The sequence below is a fragment of the Gastrolobium bilobum genome, unplaced genomic scaffold, assembly GCF_033153095.1.
Source record: "Gastrolobium bilobum isolate Gb01-03AN ecotype WA unplaced genomic scaffold, APGP_CSIRO_Gbil_v1 utg5722, whole genome shotgun sequence".
NCBI lineage: Eukaryota > Viridiplantae > Streptophyta > Magnoliopsida > Fabales > Fabaceae > Gastrolobium > Gastrolobium bilobum.
In genome coordinates, this window is record NW_026896284.1 from 96,767 (window position 1) to 119,488 (window position 22,722).

Consider the following 22,722-nt stretch of genomic DNA (forward strand, 5'->3'; position numbering starts at 1 on the left):
TAAATAATAATCGTTGATTGACGAAAATCAAAGAATCATGCCCTACATATATATAGTCTTTATATTTATAAGTTTTTAAGATTTTAATATCAAAACGGCGTCATTTTGAGAATAAATGCAGATAACTCATCTGCAGTAACTGCAGAAATATTTTTCTCATATATATATAGGGTTCCTCAATTTTGCTGTCACTGCTAATGAAAAAATTTGCAGCAAATATATTTACATAAGATACGGAGCCAGATCTTGAAATTAAAAAAAAAATACCAAGATCCGAAACCGGATCCTTGTGGAAGTAAGTGTTGCTGCAAATTTTTTGATCTACTCGGGGAGCTATTAATGCCATATATATATATATATATATATATATATATATATATATATATATATATACGAACTAAACCGTTGATTTTTTTTAATAAATAATAATAATTTTATACTACGTCATTTAAAGTGCGTCTCTCACCTTAGAGGAGTCAAATTCCATCAATTTTATATGGAGCAATCTTCTACTTAATTTTATTAATCCGAATATAATATGTTTCCAAATAGTTACTTACTAACACAATTGCAAGAAAGAAAAAAGATTAAAAGAAAACGGAATTGTGGTCACTGTAATCGCAAGCTATGATGCACGGACACGGACACGGACACGGACACGACACGACATGCCGACACGTTAATTCTAAAAAATGTCATATTTGGACACTTGGGACACGTTTTGATATTAAATAAAAATTTTAATATATATAATATAATTTATATTTAATACATATAAGAGTCCACAATAAGTCATATAACCAATCAAATATTTAAATTTTATAACATAAATATAAATAAAAAAAATTCGTACGTTGTTAATTATTCATGTCAAATTTCATAATAGAAAAAAATTAATTTATAAATTTTTTTATATTTAGTTAATAAAATAAAATTAAGATTAAAAAAAACGTGTCCGAGCGTTGACCGCATGTCCGAAAAAGTTGACCGCGTGTCCAAAAAACGTGTCGGAACGTGTCGAAGAGTTGACCGCGTATCCAAAAATATTAACTGCGTGTCCGGCGCCCGACACGCAAATTTTTAAACTTTTCGCGTGTCGGTGCTTGCGAGATGGCAAGTGTGACTTCATCCATTCTGAGTCTATTTTTGTAAATTTAGTGTACGCTCAGTTTCAAAAATATTTTCATATATTCATGTTAATGTGGGTACAATTTTTTTTATTTTTTTTTTGGTATTTAATATGGGTACAATTTACATAAAACGCCTACCTTTGAATTTTTGTAATTTATAATGTACAATTTATAGGTAGAAAAAATGGTAGGTAGAATAACATATCTCTTGTACTATTTATCCGTCTTAGTTTTTGTAGGGAAATAAAGGAAGACAAAAAATATTCAGCCCATATACTAAAACACTAAACACTTATTACATTATAGATAGGTTATTCTACTTATTTTTTTCTGCCTATTGTATACCACTCTAAAAGACCATCATATCAGAATCTTAATTAATATTTATCTTTCTCTCTCTTTTTTAGATTATGATCTAACGGTCTTGGAGAGTGACAGGCAAAGGTAGGTAAAAAAAATAAGTAGAATAACTTATCTCATTATATTATTATAGTTAAAATTTAGGGATAGGTTATTCTTCCTATCATTTTTTTTCTATCTTTGCCTATCACCGTTCAACACCGTTAAATCATAATCCCAACTACATTTTTCATTTCTCTCTCCCATTGAGATTCTGATCTAACAATATTAAAGGATGGTAGACAAAGGTAGGCAGAAAAAATAGTAGGTAGAATAATTTATCCCTAAAATTTATAGGGATAGATTATTATGCCTACCCTCTTATTCTGTCTACCTTTGTCTACCTCTCTCAACACCATTAGATTTTAATCTCATCCAATAGTGGAGATTTGCGGGATAAAATAAACCCTTTTAAGCCTCTCATCCTTTCTCTGTCCTCCTCTTTTTCTCATCTAATGATTTTTTATTCACGTTAATTTTAAAAAATGGCATATTTCGATACGTTGGGACACGTTTTGATATTAAATAATATTTTTAATATATATAATATAATTTATATTTAATAGATATAAGTATAACAGTCCATAATAAGTCATATAACCAATAAAATTTTCGAATTTCATAATATAAATATAAACAAAAATAATTTTTCGTACCATGTTAATTTTTCATGTCAAATTTCATAACAGAAAAAAATTGATTTATAAATGATTTTTTTATTTTTAGTTAATAAAATAAAATTAAGAATAAAAAAAAACGTGTCCAAGCGTTGACCACGTGTCGAAAAAAGTTGACTGCGTGTCTAAAAACGTGTTGAAGAGTTGACCACGTGTCCCAAAATATTGACCGCGTGTCGGACGCGTCGTGTCGGACACTCACAGTTTTAGAAAATCAACGAGTCCGTGCTTTGCTGCTAAAGATGATGACAATAGTATGACAGTGATTCGAATACTAAATCCTAGTTCTCTCTCTTTCGTTAAGCTTAATACAATTATTTTTGTATCCCAGAAAAGTATTACCCATACTTAATACATGAAAGAATAATTGTCAAGGAATGATGGATGTATCATGGCCAAAAATAAAAAAAAGAAGACAAACAAAAACAGATATTTCCAAATACCAGACATCATCTTTGTGTCATTACAAAATAGCCGTACATAAATTAATATAAAGAACTTAGCTATTACGCGCTTATGCAACCTTGCTGACTTTGAACTACCACCTGAGGCCATAGATTTGTTGTCTTTAGATACATGAGCAATTACTACTATTAATACATTTATATAGGAAGCAGCAACTTACATAGGTGTGAGTCTTCTGCAAGTTATTAGCTTATGATCCCAATTGTATCTAATAGCTTAATTGTTGTTAGATGCAATTGGGATCAAGAGCTAAAATTGAGTATAAGATTGTTGCATGATCATGGTACATCTAAAATTTGCTTGGTTATAGTGATAATTGCATCATTTTAATATCTACAATTATTTTTGTATGATCAGCAACCTAGGAAGTGGCATGCCCACCTCCCTTGATTGAAACAGGAGAACCCCAGAGAGAACTGTTATGAGTGAGATTGTGATCTAGAAATACAACAATCACTGTTATATCATCATGGAAGTCTCTCCTCACCCCTTGTTCAATCTTTTGGAGGTCTGCAAGTCTCATTTCTCTCTTCTTAGCTGCTTCTCGAAGTGCAGTTTTCACAAGTCTCCTAGCAATTCCCTGTTACATGAAATGGAATATGTTAGAAAAATATAATATAAAATCGTTAGTGCAACCTTCACCTAATTTTAGATAATAATATAAATCATTAAAAAAGCTCTCACTTAACACGTTAAGTTTTTTACTTGAAATGGTTTTTTAAATGGTTCTTTACAGTAATCACGAGGTCACGAGTTCTATTCTTACTGCTTATACTTTTTAATGGAATTAAAATAAGCACAAGGTAAATTAAAAATTAAGCATGTGTAATCCAGGCTTCAAGCCGTATTAAAGAATAATATAAACTATTAAAAAGACCGTCACCTAATACCTTAACGTTTTGGGTTAAAATAGTTCTTTACACTAAGACTTTTTAAGTTGTTGGATTGAATTGATTGTTTTAAAAAATGATAAGTGTACCACTAGTCAGAGAAGGAATCCTACTAAGAGAACAACAACCTTGAATAATGAAAAGAATGGAATCTTACGTTAGGTGGGTTATTGGTGACTATGTTAGCAGCCTCTTGGTTGCTAATATGTTCCCATAAACCATCAGAAGCAAATATGAGAAATTGATCGTCAGGATGGAGTTTGTGCAATGATATTGTTGGCTCACAACTAAGAATTGGCTTGAAGAATGTTTCAGCTAGTCTAAACTTTGATGGTAGAGGCTCCCTGTTAAATTCTGCTTTCTTCAGATATGCATCACCTATGGATCGTGAAACCTGCAAAGCCAAGTTCTGTTCTCATATTGGAGTAATAAATGATAAAAATATAAATATAAAATTATTCACATGTCTTCACCTAATAATTTAAGCTTTTAATAGAGTTGGTTTGTTAATAAGTGATTTTCAGCACAAAATAGGAGAATTTGTCCATTGATCACACTTAGAGCGCAATACACAAAGAACTCTTGTGTAAGGAGGTGTGTTAAACGTTTTGTTCTTGCTTATGGTTTTATGAACAATGTCTAGCATAAGCAATCATGCCGTGGCAGCATAATTCTTTAGTCTTTACAAATAATATAAAGCAAGTTGTTTTTTATTCTAGATAAGTCTTTCCTTTGCTGAAAAGCATGTGAACCTAGAATTTGAAATCTTATCAGTAACAAGAAGCAATATAAATCCACCAAATTTGTACCTGTATGAGGCCTTTCACACGCCAAACGTTGTGTCTCATAACCACAATTTGTGAATCATAAGGGTGCTTAGACCGAATTTCATCTCTGGCTGTTTCTTGGTTAACATTGTGTTCTGAAGATAATTGTATAGCTGATGTTTCCCTTGTTGCCCTCTCTACTCTTCCTAGCACCACCCGGGAGTCTCCAGAATTTGCAACATATAACATGCCATCGCAAATTATCCCCACCAAACAACAAGTACCCGTGGATGCAATATATGGCTTACTTAGCCACTGTTTCTTCACAAGAGATAGAAAACCTGCCTCTGTTGCTGAAAATGCCCTTTTGATAACATATTCTGACATGCCTTGATGTTCAGCTGCAAGCCCTGGATCACACAGAAAATGGATTCAATAATTACCAAACTGAAAATAAAGGGTGTTGTTAAGGATATCAATGTTTTGGAGAGTTTTGAAAACAATATCCCCAGTGAATTTTGAATCCACGTGCTTATAATAAAGATGGCAGCATACTTTTGAGATTGCAGAAAAGATTGTCACTGACAAATTGTGAGGCCTCAGTTCCACCATGACCATCATATACACCTATAAAGGTCCCTTGTGGACCCAAATGGTTAGAACTTAAGGGTCCAGACTCAAGTTGGCTTCGATCCTCCAATGACCTATTGGCCTGAACCACAGCCATTGAGAATTCCCCATAAAGATGGTTCCCCAAATCCTTATACCATAGAAGTCCATCAACTCGGCCACTCCCATCATCATCATCACCATCAACATAAGGTTTCCAGCAGGATCTAACCATCTTGTGACAACCCCTTGATTTTATAGAAGCTTATGTTTCACAACAATAGCACAAATGATCCAATAATTGATATAAGATCAAGCTCTCAGTTCCTGAATTTATATACCCTGCAGAAGCATACACCACTGGATAAGAACAAATTGAAGACAAAAACCAAAAGGGTATGGGCTGAACTAACTAAAAAATGTACCTTGGAAGGTGAAACCAAATAGTTTTCATGCAAGTTCATAGAATAAGGGGGCGTGCTGGTTCTGTGTACCTTGATTTTGAGTTGAATGCTTTTTGGACCTCAGAGATGTGCCATATTTCAGAAACAAATTTATTCAATATGGCAGAGTTGGTCTAAGATCTCAGTGACCAAAGGAAGCAAATGGATAAGAGAAGGATTTGGAGCTTTTATGGCAAAGGATCTTTAGAGTAGTGTCAGATGAGATCTAGGATCAGAAGATGAAGAGAAATTTATTTTAAAGTGTATAGTCTGACATTGTTGTTCTTGTCCTTTCATTTGTCCCTTATGATTAAATGTTTTTTGTGGCCAAGTGGGTTTCTAAATGTCATCAATTTCATGGCTGAGATTTTGAGTTCCATCAACTTTATAAGCAATAATCCTGAGTTTTTAGGCAACTACGTTCTACAACACTTCCACTTTCCAATCTTTTGGGTTAACGTTAACATCATACTTTTCCCTGCTTTTAACTTTCGTGACACTAAAAAACTTTACTAGATTTAGAGTGTTTATGACTGACAAGGTTTTCTGACCCTCTTAGCTCTTACCATGCACTTGATCTTCGAACTGTAATTTTTTTTTTTTTAATCACGATTTATGCTAATATAAGCTACTTTTTTTTTTACTGTAAATATGTGATTATAAAAAGTAGAAAGTGATTTACGAAATCCTTTTCTCAATGGTTCTTCAACACTAAAGACGTAATTGATTTTGTAGGCAGAAATATCTGTTGTGTATATGTCAAACAGAGTTTTAAGTCAAGAAAACATTATTCACGTTTCTTTGTTACATGACAAATTTAACCAGAAAAGGAAAAAGGAAACATATATTAAGATCCATGTAATGTATCTTACCACATTTATTCCCCCATTTTCTAATGAATAGTCCTTTTTTATATGAATCTGTCAAACCTTTCCGTTGAGGCAATATGATAAAACAAGAAGAACATTTTCCTAATTTTAAATATTATAATTGGCTTTTTGATGTGCATAAAACTCCTTTGTTGTCAAACATCGTTAATTTTTTATATGATTATTATATTTCTTCTACAGTTTCTTTCAATATTATGTAGTCAAATTATAGGGTTTTTAAGAAAACTTGTACTAATGGTATAAAAACGGTACAATAACCTCAAAGGACAATCAAATTTAACATATTTATTAAGGATTCACTTTTTCTACTATCAATGTAGATAATTTATCTACATTCAAAACGATGTCGTTTTGAGGCAGAAATCAAGGTATTTTTATAATTATAATTTATTTTAGGGTTATAATAATCTTTTTATTATAATTTTTTAATTTTTCAACCCAAAATGACGTCATTTTGGGAGCGAATATAGATAACTTATCTACATTCACTGTAGAAATATTAAAGCCATTTATTAATTACATAATTGGTTTTTTTTTTCTGGGAAGAATCTGTTTACAAACTTTTTTTACATATTTTTGCAAATTATACTATGTACTCCCGGGAGAACATAGTGTAACCTAGTGTTCTCCCGAGAGTACATAGTGTAGTTTGTAAGAATTTGTAAATAAAAATTTTATAAATATAACCCTCCTTTTTTTTATGCTTTATTATTTTATGATCAAATGTACGTCAATATTGTTATTCTTGTTTCTCCCTATATTATATCTTAAGGGAATACGAATATTACATTCATTTGGTGTTAGTATGTGATCTAGATAAAATATAGGCCCGTTAGAGGCCCAATGACATATGGAGAAGCCCAAACCCATTAAGGATCCAGAGCAAGCGCGATGGACAAACATCGCGCATAAGACGCGATGCCCTCATCGTGTCGGACAAAACACGATGTCCATATCGCGGATAACCACTATATAAGCAAAGGGTACAAAACCAAGGTACGATCATCCTTTACATTAATAACATACAAACTCCTGTCTCTGATACTGACTTAAGCATCGGAGTGTGTTCGCAGGTACCCCCAATTCAGATTCATCGCGCTACAACAAAGGACAGAGATATAGTAAGATCCAGTTCTGATTCAAGGCCCAAGACCAAGAACAACAATCCCCATCTCAACTGTGTATGATTAGGCTCGATACATATTGGCCAGCCCAAATTGTATTTGGCCTGATCATTGGCGCCGTCTGTGGGGAACTACCAGTTAGAACCCATCATTCTCTTGAATTAAAAACATGGTTGATATCAGAAGAAAATCTCAGAACGGCTCCAAAGGAAAGCGGAAGGAGACTCCTGCTTTTCGCGAAAAATCAGCTTCGTCGGTGGCACCACTTTCCATCCATCAGGATAACCCACCGACAGCCCAACACCTGTAAATCTACACACGCGTTCAAAACTGTGCGTTAAGGACCAAACGAAACATTGCACGATTATCTTAATAGATTCTTATAAGGAATAATTATATGTTTTTGTATTAGGTATAGATGAAAGGTTCATATAATAACTGAAAAATAAAGAAAGTGCCACCGGAAACAAAATATATAGAGAGGAGACAATAATCTGGTAATTCTATTAACACCGCCACAATTTTTTTTAAAATTTAAGCTTGCAGTTAATTAATGTTAAAAGATTTCATCCACTATCAAGTTCATATACTATTTATGTAACTAAAAAGTAAGAGAGACCAAATTATTTTGGTAAATGGTAACGAATGCACACAAGTTACCTCTTAACCATTAAAAAATAATAAATAAAAGTAATTTTTCATATTTTTTCTTAAAATATTATATTTTTTATTGAATATATTATATTTTTTAATTTCTTAAATATATTCAGAGCACTCATCAGCAAAATATGATTATTTTTTACTTTAATATTTATATAGTGAATGTAGATAAATTATCTACATTCACTCTAAAATTGACATCGTTTTGTGTTGAAAGATTAAAAACTTATAATGAGAAAAATTATTAAAATCTTGAAATAAATTATAATTACAAAAATATCTTGATTTCTGTTCCAAAATGACATTGATTTGAGCTATTGACTGCAGAAAAAAGAACCATTTTTTATATAAAATTTATCATTTTTTTTTTAACAATGGTGGTAACAAAATTTGAATTTATGAACTCATGTCAGTTATTCAAGTACTTCACCATATATTTAATTCTAATGGCTATACATTTTAATTATGATGCAATTCTTTGAATGTAAGTCCATCATAAGAGTTATTATGCAATATTTTAATTTAATGATAAGCATTTGATCTAATTAATGATTTTTTTTATGATGTTATTCTTTGAACGTAAGTTATTCAAGTACTTCACCATATACTTAAAAGGATTTTTTTTTTTAGTGGAACCTCTCATGTGAGATTTCACATGATCACATTATGTAAATGATTCTTAACTGTTGATATATATTGAAATTATCCTGTTTGGTTATTTCAATATATAGACTTATTTTTCAAACTTATTTTTTCTAGTAGGTAAAAATTTCTATATAGACAAATCACGTTGATAAAAAAATGATAGAGAAAAAATATTAGAATATAAGGTAAGAAAAGAATAATTATTGATTTATATATAAAAACCCTCTAAATAATCTGGTTATGTGAAATTATCCATGAGAAGATTCATTTATTTGTTTTACCTATATTGAAATTTAACTTTTTATTATTAAAAAAGGAAGCAGCAAGAATTGGACATAGGTAGTATTATGTCATATCAAACAATCAATTCTTCTAAAAATGTAAACTATTTAACGATAACACATGAAGAATTTTATTATATCTTTTAACACAATGTTTCGGTCTAATAAGTTTGAAAAAATTCTGAGGGCAAAGGATCACGAGGTGACTTCAGACCTTTCAGACACAAAAACATATGGCACACGGACAAAAATTCTTGGAACTTGTAATCGTGCATGCATTCTCAATATTCACCTACAAAGATCAACATAGTATATCTTTCTTTGGCTTTACGTGTGTTATAACTAATCGCGTTTTAATTATTAATATACTTTGGAAGTTGTGTGATTATGTTTGCTTGTCTTTTTCCTGAGACCATTCAGCTACTTAGCTAAAAAAAAATTTAACACACTGATTTTTGAATTTATAACCTCATAGATTATCCAAATCCCTCGCCATTATACCTATTCTAATGGCTTCGGCTGATTTTTTTAAAACATGAATAATCCTGTTTGGTTTTGGATTGATGATTCGTGCCCAACTCTTAGAAATAATTAAGTTCATAAAATTTAATCTAAACGGGTGCTTAATTGATTCTCTCATTAAGAAATAATTATTGCATAGATGAAGCAATCTTGCAAAACACACAAAAACAAATAGTGGAACATTGACGGTGGGTTAAAAGAGAAAGAAAAATGGATGATGACGATGAGGTCTGCGAAAAACTTTGTAAGTAACGAAATTGTTTGTGATTCGTTGACATTATTGAATTATTAATCATAAAAGAGATTCAGAGAGGCAAATTTTGTGTGTCACATACAGTCATAGATCTTAACTAAAAAGGTTATTATTGTACATAAGCTTTACCTTCTTTTCTATTGGATTAATGTTATCATATGATATCTGGACCAGCTTACACATATCTCTATTGTCATCTAAATTTGATTAACAGTGAATATAAATGCACTCTAAAGTCTTAAGCTCGATTTTTGTGGGTGATCCTTGTAATTATTATAAAGTCTTGCTGTGGTAAGTTTGATCCTTGTAATTTTTTCCTTATGTTTTTAAAATCCTTTTTAAGATGTGACTCTTATAGAATTTGACATGAATGCAAGAGAAATAATGGAAACTGAAATACAGAAAATTAAAACAATAAATAATCACCTTTGAGAGGAGTTTAAAGTCTTAATTCTGAACCCGTCCCGAATCGGATTAGTTGGAAAGCAATGAACCGATTGGAATATTTTCAAAAAAAAAACAATAAATAATTAATTTTTCACTTGTCACAAACACCCCTTGAATGTCATCATGTAACCAAGTCTTTCATACTAGCATGCTATAACATCCATTCAATTCTATGAATGGATAACGTATGTTGTTTTTCATCACTTTAACTGACCTACTGTTGCAATCCTAATATCAATAAATTAATTCCTTAACCATATTAATTGACTTTATTTTTACATTCAAGACATAAAAAACCGTGACATTTTGCATCTGAAATTTCCCGAGCATATCAGAACAGTCCAGCAGCAGATCACAAAATTGCCTAGTCCTCCTCATAAACCATAAGCCCAAGTATAATAATAATATTGATGGAAGTCACAGGAACCAAGTGGTGACCACATTAAAAGTCACCAAAAGTGAATGAAGAAAAAGCACAAGAAAAGAATATGGACAAAAGGGTTGGGACCCCAAAGTGGAAGCCTAGAACTGACAGCACATCCCCCACGTCACATGCATTCTGTGGTGAGTGAAACAACAATTCACGAGAACTTTACCACTCTGCTACCAATCTTATTATTCAGGACCTCAAGGTTTATTATGCTGTTCCCGCCTATTTGTATGCTAAATAATCTCACACCCCATATTATATATGAACATAGAAATAATTTAGCATTATTACTATCTCAGTGTGAGACCTTAAATTGGGCCAACGTGAATCATTTGCCTTGTTCTTCCCATTGAACTTTGAAGCCTTTCTCTGGCATGCCTCAATGCATCTAGAGCTTCAAGGACACTTTCGTTAACTGGTTTGAGATTATTGGTGGCTTGTGATGTTGCTGTCATATTCACAGGAACTAATGCTAGAGAATTATCGCAGAAATCTGCATGATCACTCTCATTCTCTGTCGCTGATGATTTTGAGCTTAAACTAGAAAGCCTGAAACACAATCCCAAAATCCAAAATTTGTAGCTAGCTCAAACAAATACAACTGAATGAGAAAAAACTATTCATCTAATATAAAAAAACTCAGCATGTTCAAATTTAATACCTGCTTTCATCATTCTTCAAATCCTCATGGCTTGGATTTGGATCCTCACTTAGAATCTGTTGGGAAGAATAACAACCCGGGTCTGAATTTCTACTGGAATTATCAGTAATCTGAGAATCACAATCTTTTGTAGTGGATGAATTATTGTGGGTCTGAACGAGTGCGGCTTCTGAAACATTGTGATTTTGCACTACAATTTCTGGCAAAGCTGGATTTTTTGCATGATGCTTTGTTTCATTTGCTTCTGAATAATGTTTGGAAGTTGAACTAATTGAGGATGACCCACAAGAATTTTCAAATTTATCTGACAAATCAGAATGCTCCAATTGCCCTGACATGTTGAAAGATTCAAGCTTCTTCTTTAAAAATTTAAGCTTTCTTTCAGCTTTCTCTCTTAATTTGATCTCTTCCCTTAGCAATTTTTCCAACTCAACCAACTGTCCACCACCCCAAAAAGAATTTTTCATTTTTTCATTTTTTGGGAAACAAAGAATAAAGTTAGTCAGAGAAAAAGCCACACAAACCGAACAACATGAATGTCATTTTCTTTCCTTTACAGTGATGATCCAAACAGTGTCACAGAAAAGTGAACGAAACAATTATTCAAGATTGACACTCTTAAACAATAGGATTAATAAAATTACCTTGTTGCCCATTGATTCTTCTTCTTCCTTAGCTACCCTTGAAGCCTGTCTCTCTGCCAGTAACCTCCCTCTGAGGCACCTCACAGTGTTCAAACCCTCATCTCCTTCCATTTTATTGCTGCTGATATGACACATTGAACAATTTCATTCCATATTTTGATAGCACAATTAACAATGCAATACTAGAAACAAAGAGAAAGAGAGAGAAAGAGATAAAACACACACCTCCATATGTGGTCCACCCTAGTAGTATCAGCAGCTATCACTTGCTTATTATCTGCACTTTCACCACTACAAGTCCCCATCTCTTTCCTTCAGATCAGACCCAAAAGTGTGTTGAGGTTATTTTCGAATAAACAAGGTAAAGGGAAGTGTGAATGTGTGATGATGGTTCTGGTTTCTTTGGAAGAAGAATATCCTTGTTGTGCAATGTGCAGGTTCAAAATTAAATGCGATAATTTGTGTATTTGAAAACCAAAGGGAGAAGTGTATCAAATAAAAAAATAAAAAAAAAAAACCAAAGGGAGAATGGAATCTTGCTCACATCTCACACAAGCTGAAGTCGCTGTCTCGGAGTTATAAATATTTTTATTTTTTATTTTTTTATAAAACACATCTATCCTGCGGGGGAGATAGCCGGAATAGGATTCTGTATAGCATATCCTAAGCTAGGTTTTTACTTAAATAAATTAGATATGTATAAAATATTTCAGACTTGATCTGATTTCTAATACCGTTAGTTATGGGGGGAATAGGCCTGAATTATGACCTATATTCAAAAGGAATAGGATATTATAATTATTAAATAATGTTATTGTCAATATTACTATCAAATCTTAATTGTTGATTTTCGTAAATTTCGTTAATCAAGGATTATTATTTTCACAAATCAAGCTTATTAATTAATTATTAATTCGCAATAAACGATAATCGTTGATTGGAGGAAATCAACTATTAAAGTATGATAGTAATATTAATAGTAACATAATTTGGTAGCAATAATATTTTATCCTTATTCAAAAAACAAAAATTTTGGTCTAGGTCTGTCTAAGTCTATTAGATATTTAATAATTCAAAAAATAATAAAATAATATTACTCTAATATTTAAAATTATTAAAATAACAATTTATTTATTTTATTTAAAATAAATAATATGATATATGTTGACCTGTAAGATTATAGGCCCTCCATGTAGAAGAAAATCTATGACCCACTTTTTTAGACTTTTTTTAAAATCCAAAGCATATTCTATTTAATTATATGTAATAGGCCAAGCATAGACCCGTGTTAAGCCCACCGGCTCTTTACACCTCTAAGATGGATTAATTCTCCCAATTTTTTTTTTTAACAATCACAAAAACTTAAGCCCAAGATCTTATTTAAGCGGAATCAAACATGTACTACTTAAATCAATCCCTTAATATCCACCTCCAATTACATCTTTGTTTTGTGGTACTTTTGACGGTAATTGTTAGATTTTATTGTGTTTTTGGTTCAGTGTAAAATAGATTTTATACCACATACTTTTTTATTTCAAACAAGATTCATCATATCTGTATAATTTATCTACAATGCAGTAATTTTTTTTTATTTTTCTTTTGGATTGTGACTATCCACCTATCAAAATATAAATTATAGCAAAGCATGCCTAAATCAAAGGCTTGCGTAAAGAGAATAATGTATTAATGTTTGTATAGATGCTCCAAATGCCAAAAAGGCAAGCCTGGAGTCAGCAAGATAAAAAAAAATTAAATATTCAGAATGTGACTTATTTACTATATTTTATTAATTAAAATGTTTGAATTTAATGTTCTGTCTTTTAAACCATTGAAAGGTTGCTTTCTTGGTTTTAAAATGTACTTGTAGTTTCAAAAGAAATAAAATGCATATATAAAACTTATTTAGCCGCTCAAAATGAAAAATAAGAAAAATAAATAAATGCAAAACACGCATTAAAATCAAAGGCTTCCTGTACCTGCAGGCTGCAGGCTTACAAGGAGATTGTTTTCTGTGATACAGACACATATATTTTGCAGCATTTATTGGTTATTGTATGTTATATGAAACAACCCTGTTAAATTTAAATTTTGAACTCGCATGAAAGCGATGACTTTGCTTGTCTATCTTTGATTATCTCACAGTTCCACTACCTGCTATTTTAATAGTGTGTCACGTGATGTTCTTGAATTGTCTTTTCCTTCTTAATATCTCCTCTCTCTCTCAAACTATTTTTAAAATGAAAAACATAAATATTTATAATTTTCAAATTAACATATTGTGCGTGTATTGTTCATAGAATAAGCTAATAAATTACCAATAAGCAAGGCTTGGTAGGTGGGGGGTAAAAAGAGGTTTTGCTAAATTTTAGAAACAATCGTTTCTCAATATTTATATTATTTTTTTAGTAAATTATTTTTGTAATGCCGGAAGTCAGAGGTAATATTAGAATGAGAATGATATTTTCATATATTATTTAATATGATTTTTTTTGGATACATTTAATATGATTATATAACGTGAGAGGATCTAATCATTGATAATGGGGAATAAGAGAGAAAAATATTGAAATTGAGAGTAACAAGATAATCATCAATAATTTACCTATAATTGGATATGATTCTTTCACATAACATGACCAAGTTAACTAAATATGAGACGATGCTCTCTCTCAACTAGAATATTTAAGTGGATTCGAAATATATACTTAGGGATTTATTGGATTGAGATTTTAATAGATTATTTTTGAATAAAAAAATTCATTGGTATTCAATTAGGATTTTAAATGCTTGAAAAATAATCATGTTGTATTCGATTAGAATTTTAAAAGATTATTTTAGAGTCCGTCCAAATTCGTTGATATTCAATCAGGATTTTAAACAAAGAAAAAACAATCTTATAGTATTCAAAAATCTTACGATTTTATGCATTTTCTATTTGTGTGGATTTCGTGAGACTTTTTAGTGAGAAATATAAATAGGATGTCTCTCTCACAATCTCACAATAACCCTTACGATTTCTTGAGATTTCTCTATTGCTTCTTCTTCTTCCTTTGGTGGGTCAACCCGCTCGAAACATAGTTCCGCCATTGGAGCTTCGTTAAAGCTCAAAAACAACAAATTTTTGAGCGATTTTCATCACAAAAACAACCTAGAAACAACAACCAAACAAGAAATTCATCTCAAAAAAGCATATTTTGGAGCAATTTTTGAAAGTTTAAAAATAATTTTTCAAACTATTGGTTGTAAGAACCCGCACCGTTAATTAAGGTATTTAATTAATTAATTATGCAAAATTAGGAAATGATTCCATAATTGACTCTAATAATTATTATGAGGCTTTAATAATTATAGTAAGTGAGTAATAATGCTGAAAGTTGCTTTTCGGAAGAAAAGTACAGATACCGGTTCTGCTAGTCGGTATAAATGCGTACCGAAAAAGTATCCCGGAAAATTAATGTAAGTGCATGATAATTACTAGAATAATATGTAGGACTTGTAAAACGAGTTTCAAGTCAAGATAATGAGAACTGGTGCTAGAAACCGGTACTGGCTTGGAAAAACGCATACCGGAAAGGTGCTCAGAAAATTACGAAAAAAATATGATAAATATTAGAAAATTATGTAGTTTCATAATCCAAAGTTTGGGATTAAAATGCTAAGCGTAGCAATTAAAGTTAATATTGTGTGTTTAAGTGGCTTGGGCTATAAATACCCATTTTTAAGGGCACAAAGCCCTAGATACCAGACTTTGAACGTGAGTTGTTAGTGGAGGCTGACCAGTTTCTGTTCCTTTGGCCTTCTCCCTCATTCTTGAGCCAAGTTGTGACATTTATTGGTTTTCTTCACCCTTTCTTCTTGTATACACTTGGGTGGTGACTTGTGAGTGGGGAGAGTGGGTTTGGGGGAGTGCTCAGCCACTGTTGGTGAGGGGTTTTGGGGCTGACTTGGTTGGTTTGGTTGTGAGAAGCTTGGCTTTGGTTTTTGGAGGTCCAAGTGGGGAACTTTGCTCTAAGGAACCAACCTTTATGGTGCTATTTTCGTGCACATCTTTGAGTCAAACTTGAGGGGTTGTGTTGAGCTCCAAGAGCACCTCCATTCTCTGTTTTAAGCCTTTGGTATGTATACCAACCTTTGATCATGAGTTTAATGCTTAAAAATGAAAGCTTGATGCATGTTAAGGCTTAAAGATGATAACTTGTTGTTGGGTAATGTTGAACACACCTAGAAATGCATGTTTAGGTGCTTTAAATCGTTAAAAACCCAACCTTGGAAGGATATCTTCACGAAATGCATTTTCTGCATTCTTTCGTGAAATATCCGGATATGTGCCCGATGAATATCCGGATATGTTCCCGATGAATATCCGGATATGTGATATCCGGATATGGGTTTTGTGTATCCGGATAATAGATATCCGGATATGGGATTCTGGATATCCGCATATTGCATATCCGGATATGTCCAGTGAGATATCCGGATATTGAATATCCGGATATGGTCCCGAGGAATATTTGGATATTCTGGGATTTCGTAGAACAGTAGTTGTGCTGTGTGTACAGTAGGCTATTGGGGGTTTGTGGACCCTAGATTGATGAAGTTGAACTTCTGTAATTAATGAACTAAGTCAGAATCGTTGTGATTAAGGACTTATGGCTTGGTATGGAGCCTTAAGACGTAAAACGTAAGGAAAGGCGTTGTCTTTAAGTTTTATGCTTGTGTTGCATTTTATTGATATAATATTGGTCCATAACAGATTGTGAATCTGCTGTGTTTGGACTTTGAGCTTTGGACTCTTGGCTTTTGGGGTTAGCTTGCAAGGTAAGCTTTCGTGTCCTCGGTTTAGCCATGTTGTGGTTCCACCATGTCCCATGGCGGTATGGTTTATGCATGCTGTGTACATGTTTTTGGATATTTGATATGTTGATTGAACTTTACATGTAATGGCTTTTAATATGCATGTGTTGTTTCATCTTGACGGGAAGCCTGAGTATGTAGCGCTATACAAGACGGTGTACCAGGGTGAATGCAAGTGGTACTTGCACGGTGTGTAGGTGATAGACGTATACCTGCACTGTCTCTGGCCAGTAGATTAGTATTGACACACATGACATGATTATATGCTCCATTGCATTGTTTTAGAAATGATAAATGATAAACTGTTTTTGAACTTATATTGCACATGTAAGTGAGCTTGGGGTGGAAGATCTTTGAAGACTCACTGACTTACTGAGATTTCTAGATTAGAGATCTTACCCCACGTTTGGGGAATGCTTATTTCAGGATCGGGTAGTATGGGTACTGATGCCTCAGGCGGCAGGAGGCCGGAGCTTAGCTGATTATGTTTTACTGCTTATGTTAGCATGACTGGATTTGGATGCTGTTTATGTTTTCCGTTATTTATGATGTGTTGTTGTTGAGACTGATGTTGGGCATGTTGCCTTATTTGAGTGAGCATGGGGATTTTTCATGACACTTTCTGTTAGTACTTGTAGTTTGGAGTTGTATAAACTGTTAGATGGTCCGGTCTACGTTGTTGTAGTTCCGTGACTAGAGCCACACTTATATTATCTATGTTATGAGGTATTTCAGTTAGCTGTTTTATTGCAATTACATACAGGCGATGTTTTATTAATTGATTATTAAGCAAGTTGGTAATGTTAATGGCATCATAATTGAAAAGAAAAAAAGTAATTCTGCATTTTAATTAAGCGCAGCTTAATACGATATTATGATAACATTACCGGATATATACGGGGTGTTACATTTATGGTATCAGAGCAATGATTCGAGGGAAAATCCTGTATGTATTGCAATTGCTAGGTTGTTTGGTTGCGTCTGTCTTTGTGTTTACTCCGTCGAATTTTATTATGATGCTGTATATGTGATCACATTGCGTGGGCCTGATCAACTCATAATTTGTGTAACTTGTGCAGAGTCATGGTAAGGTCCGGGAGAACACGAGAGACTTCTGAGGATCAATCTGATCCTATCCTGACTGCATTGGTTGAGATGCAGGCGGCTAGGTTAGCCGATCAGGAGGCCACTAGATTGGCCAACGCGGCAATGATGGAAGCTGTTCGCGAGGCGAACCGGATAGCCGCAGCTGAGGTTCGTGAAGCGAACCGGAGGACCACTGAGGAAGTCCTCGAAGCGAACAGGATGGCGAACATGACGATGATGAGAGTCATGTTGGAGGAGATGAGAGCTGGTCCTGCTATTGGCCAGGCTCCACCACCACTGCCACCACCGCCACCGCCTCCACCTAGTGTTCAGGAGGAGAGCCATAGTCACATCGGCAGTGCTACTCATGCCGCTGAGACGGGGGAGCCCCTTGTGGGGATTGCTGAGGATCGTGATGTGATCGATCGCCGGCTGAATGCTTTCAGGAAGCATAAGCCACCTGTGTTTGAAGGGTCTCTGGATCCTATTGCTGCTGCGAGATGGCTAGAGTCACTGGACAAGATTTTTCGGGTCATGCAATGTACAGACCCACAGAAGCTGATGTTCTCGACCTACATGCTGGAGGGTGATGCCCATGAGTGGTGGACGCACACCTCTCGTGCTTTTGAGAGGCAGGGATGTGTCATGACGTGGCCATTCTTTGAGGAGTGCTTTCTGGGCCGATACTTTCCCTATGATGCGCAAAAGAGGAAGCAGGGAGAGTTTGATCGTTTGGTACAGGGCTCAATGTCTGTTGATGAGTACCTGGCTAAGTTTAATGAGCTAGTGAAGTTTGCACACTTCCGGATGGTTCCTCCTACTCCGTTGTTTCTGGCAGCTAAGTTCCACATGGGACTTAGTGAGGTGATTGCTGAGCATCTTGCTGGTGCTGCTTAGAGGGACTTTGGTACACTGGTTCAGCAATGTAAGGACATCGAGGATGTTTGCGTGGCAAGCAAGGCCAAGAGGGCCAAGGTTGAGGAGGGCAAGGGAACAAGTGGTTCCACTCCTTCTCCTACTTCTTGGAAGGACAGGAGGTTTGCTGATAAGAGTAAGGGAAAGCAGTTAGCGACTAGGCAAGCGCCTGGTCAGTTCAAGAGAGCTGTTTCACATCAGGGGAGTTCTGCTAGGCCTCCTACCACTCCGTGATGTTCGGGATGTGGGAAGGAGCATGTGGGACGCTGTGCTACGGGGCAGTTGTTGTGCTTCAAGTGTGGCAAGGAGGGCCACTTCTCTAGAGATTGTCTGTCGTCGACGGCGAGAGCTGCAGCTGTTCAGGCAGTTCCTTTGCAGATGGTTCCGATGGCATCTTCTTCGGCACCTGCAGTGCCACCTTATGTTGGGAGAGTGTATACACTAGATAGGCAGCAGTCGAACCGCGTTCCGAACCTTGTCAGAGGTACTGTGTTTATTGGTGATTCTTTTGTCGATGCTATCTTTGATTCTGGGGCTACTCATTCGTTTGTTGCTACCCCGATTGCTTTGGGGCTTGAGTTGCCCAGTGCTGTGCTTTCTCCACCGTTGCGGGTGACTACCGCTACCGGAGAGATTTGTGATTCTACCACTTTACATCGCGATGTAGCGTTTCAGTGGGATGGCCGTGAGTTCTCAGTAGATCTGATAGGGTTACCGATGGCCAACCTTGAGATTATTCTGGGCATGGATTGGTTGTCTAGAAACTGTGCATTGATTGATTGCTGTGTAAAGCCCGTGGTGATGTCTCCGTGTGATTCCACAGCTAGTTCCTCTCCATACATTTCACTGCTGCAGGCCAGGAGAGCGCTGCGAGCAGGGGCATTGGGTTATGTCATGTTGGGTGGTTTGGTGAGTGGGACACAGGAGGATATCACTGGAATTCCTGTGGTGGGGGAGTTCCTCGAGGTGTTTCCTGAGGAGATTCCTGAGTTTCCGCCACAGCGGGAGATAGAGTTCTCCATTGACTTGTTTCCCGGTGTGGGGCCGATTTCTTTAGCTCCTTATCGGATGTCGCCACCGGAGTTGGCTGAGCTTAAGAAGCATATTGAGGATCTTTCGGCGAAAGATTTCATTAGACCGAGTGTGTCTCCTTGGGGAGCACCGGTTATCTTTGTGAAGAAGAAGGACGGGACAATGCGATTGTGCACCGACTACAGGCAGTTGAACAAGGTGACAATCAAGAACAAGTATCCCCTTCCTCGGATTGATGATCTGTTGGATCAGCTCAGGGGTGCTTGTGTGTATTCCAAGATTGATCTCCGGTCCGGATACCATCAGATTCGGGTGAAGCCGGAGGATGTCCCGAAGACCGCGTTTCGTTCGAGATACGGTTATTTTTGATTATTTGGTGATTCCGTTTGGACTCACAAATGCGCCGGCAGTGTTCATGGATTACATGAACAGGATTTTCCAGCCGTATCTGGATCAGTTTGTGATTGTCTTCATTGATGATATTATGATCTACTCCAAGACTGAGGAGGAGCATGCAGAGCATCTGAGGATAGTTCTGCAAGTGCCGAAGGAGAAAAAGCTTTATGCTAAACCTTCTAAGTGTGAGTTTTGGCTCAAATCAGTCAAGTTTCTGGGGCATATGATTTCAGCAGATGGAGTTGCAGTGGATCCCAACAAGATTGAGGCCGTGTTGGATTGGGAGAGACCCAAGACAACTACGGAGGTGAGGAGCTTCTTAGGTTTGGCAGGTTACTATCGGAGGTTCATCAAGGGTTTTTCCACGATGGTTCTCCCTTTGACTCGCCTTACCCGAAAGGAGACTCCATTTGTGTGGACTCACGAGTGTGAGGCGTGCTTTCAGGAGTTGAAGGAGAGATTGACTTCTTCACCTGTGTTGATCCTTCCTGATCCTGAGGAGCAGTTTGAGCTTTACTGTGATGCTTCTGGAAAGGGGCTGGGCTGTGAGCTGATGCAGTTTGGTAGAGCTGTTGCTTTTGCTTCGAGGCAGTTGAAGCCTCATGAGGAGAACTACCCGACTCATGATTTGGAGTTGGCTGCGATTGTGTTTGCTTTCAAGATTTGGAGGCATTATCTTTTTGGTTTGAGGTTTGTGGTGTTCAGTGACCACAAGAGTTTGAAGTACCTGTTCGACCAGAAGGAGTTGAACATGAGGCAGAGGAGGTGGATGGAGTTCATAAAGGACTACGACTTTGAGCTAAGGTATCACCCTGGCAAGGCCAATGTGGTAGTTGATGCTTTGAGTCGGAAATCCAGTAGTTCATCCAGTTTGCTACTTGGTAACTTCGATGTGGTTGAGAAGTTCCGCCACTTGGCAGTGACCGCTCCGTGTGCGAGCGTACTTCTCGGGTTGGAAGCATCAGATGTCGTGAACGAGCTGCTAGAAAAGATCAAAGAGGCACAAGTTCAGAGAGAGTGTCTGGATTATGTGAAGAACCAAGACGGTGTGTCTTGGAATGATGATGGATTGCTTTTGTTCCAGCGGAGGATTGTGGTTCCTCGAGGTCCGTTGACAGAAGAGGTTATGGCAGAAGGCCATAAGGGTCAGTTTTCTATCCACCCTGGTGCTACTAAGATGTATCAAGACTTGAAGAAGAACTTCTGGTGGCCGGGCATGAAGAAAGATGTTGCCATCTTTGTGTCCAAGTGTTTGGTTTGCCAGAAAGTGAAGATTGAACACCAGAAACCGTCTGGTAAACTTCAGCCTCTTGAGATTCCAGAGTGGAAATGGGAGAGCATTTCCATGGACTTCGTTGTGGGTTTGCCGAAGACTCAGGTTGGCTGTGACTCGGTATGGGTCATTGTGGACAGATTGACAAAGTCTGCCCATTTCCTTCCAGTGAAGGTGAGCTTCACTACAGAGCAGTTGGCCAGATTGTATGTTCGCGAGATTGTGAGGCTTCACGGGGTGCCCGTTAGTATCATCAGTGATAGGGACCCGAAGTTCACATCTCGGTTCTGGGAGGCGCTGCAGGGAGCTTTTGGTACGCAGTTGAGACTGAGTACAGCCTATCACCCTCAGACTGATGGACAGACTGAGCGGACTATCCAGACCTTGGAGGACATGTTGCAGGCTTGCACGTTGGAGCAGGGCTCGGCATGGGATAGGTACCTTCCATTAGTAGAGTTTTCTTATAACAACAGTTTCCATGCTAGCCTGGGCATGGCACCCTACGAGGCGCTCTACGGTAGGAGGTGTCGTACACCTACCTGCTGGTCGGAGGTTGGGGATCGTGAGTTGTTTGGCTTGGATTTTGTCCAAGATACCACCCTGCAGATCCAGATGATCAGGGAAAAGCTGAAGCAGGCGCATAATCGTCAGAAGAGCTACTACGATGTCAAGCATCAACCACTGGAGTTCAGTGAGGGTGAGCACGTGTTTGTGAGACTTTCACCTGTCACCGGTGTTGGACGGGCACTCGGAGTGAGGAAGCTGAGCCCGCGCTTTATTGGGCCATACCAGATTCTTGGTAGAGTAGGACCTGTTGCCTACCGGCTTCCCCTTGCCTCCGAACCTGGCCAACATCCACGACGTGTTTCACGTGTCTCAGCTTCGGAGGTACATAGCAGATCTTTCGTACGTATTGCAACCGGATGATGTGGAAGTTCGAGAGAACTTAAAGACTCCCGTCGGACCACTAAAGATTCTCGATCGTGGCGAGAAGCAGCTGAGGAGCAATATCATTCTGATGGTCAAGGTGCAGTGGACCAGAAGGACTCCTGAGGAATGTACTTGGGAACGTGAGGACGAGCTTCTCCGGCAGTACCCCGAGTTTCGACCAGGTATGTTTCTGATTTTGAGGTCAAAATCCTAAAAGGTGGGGTGAATGTAAGAACCTGCACCGTTAATTAAGGTATTTAATTAATTAATTATGCAAAATTAGGAAATGATTCCATAAT

General features: G+C 36.3%; 2 protein-coding genes across 2 annotated transcripts; both read right to left on the bottom strand.

The window, feature by feature from the left end:
- Window positions 1-2,668: 2,668 nt before the first annotated feature.
- Window positions 2,669-5,683, bottom strand: LOC133298617 (probable protein phosphatase 2C 38). The gene is made up of 5 exons (XM_061497943.1): window positions 5,363-5,683; window positions 4,884-5,279; window positions 4,371-4,738; window positions 3,719-3,955; window positions 2,669-3,251 (listed from the first exon to the last, which is right to left on the bottom strand). Exons 2-5 carry the CDS (start codon window positions 5,170-5,172, stop codon window positions 3,033-3,035), a joined length of 1,113 nt encoding a protein of 370 aa, XP_061353927.1. The 5' UTR covers window positions 5,173-5,279; window positions 5,363-5,683; the 3' UTR covers window positions 2,669-3,032.
- A 4,894-nt stretch (window positions 5,684-10,577) lies between these two features.
- Window positions 10,578-12,252, bottom strand: LOC133298609 (uncharacterized). The gene is made up of 4 exons (XM_061497937.1): window positions 12,163-12,252; window positions 11,938-12,058; window positions 11,294-11,730; window positions 10,578-11,181 (listed from the first exon to the last, which is right to left on the bottom strand). Exons 1-4 carry the CDS (start codon window positions 12,240-12,242, stop codon window positions 10,941-10,943), a joined length of 879 nt encoding a protein of 292 aa, XP_061353921.1. The 5' UTR covers window positions 12,243-12,252; the 3' UTR covers window positions 10,578-10,940.
- Window positions 12,253-22,722: the final 10,470 nt, after the last annotated feature.

Coding starts and splice junctions, on each gene's coding strand:
- LOC133298617 (XM_061497943.1), bottom strand. CDS start 5,172: ATGGTTAGATCCTGCTGGAAACCTTATGTTGATGGTGATGATGATGAT. Junction 4,739..4,883: donor TCTTTTCTGCAATCTCAAAA/GTATGCTGCCAT, acceptor TGTGTGATCCAG/GGCTTGCAGCTGAACATCAA. Junction 3,252..3,718: donor TCACCAATAACCCACCTAAC/GTAAGATTCCAT, acceptor TTCATGTAACAG/GGAATTGCTAGGAGACTTGT.
- LOC133298609 (XM_061497937.1), bottom strand. CDS start 12,242: ATGGGGACTTGTAGTGGTGAAAGTGCAGATAATAAGCAAGTGATAGCT. Junction 12,059..12,162: donor AGGGTGGACCACATATGGAG/GTGTGTGTTTTA, acceptor GTGTCATATCAG/CAGCAATAAAATGGAAGGAG. Junction 11,731..11,937: donor AAGAATCAATGGGCAACAAG/GTAATTTTATTA, acceptor GGTGGTGGACAG/TTGGTTGAGTTGGAAAAATT.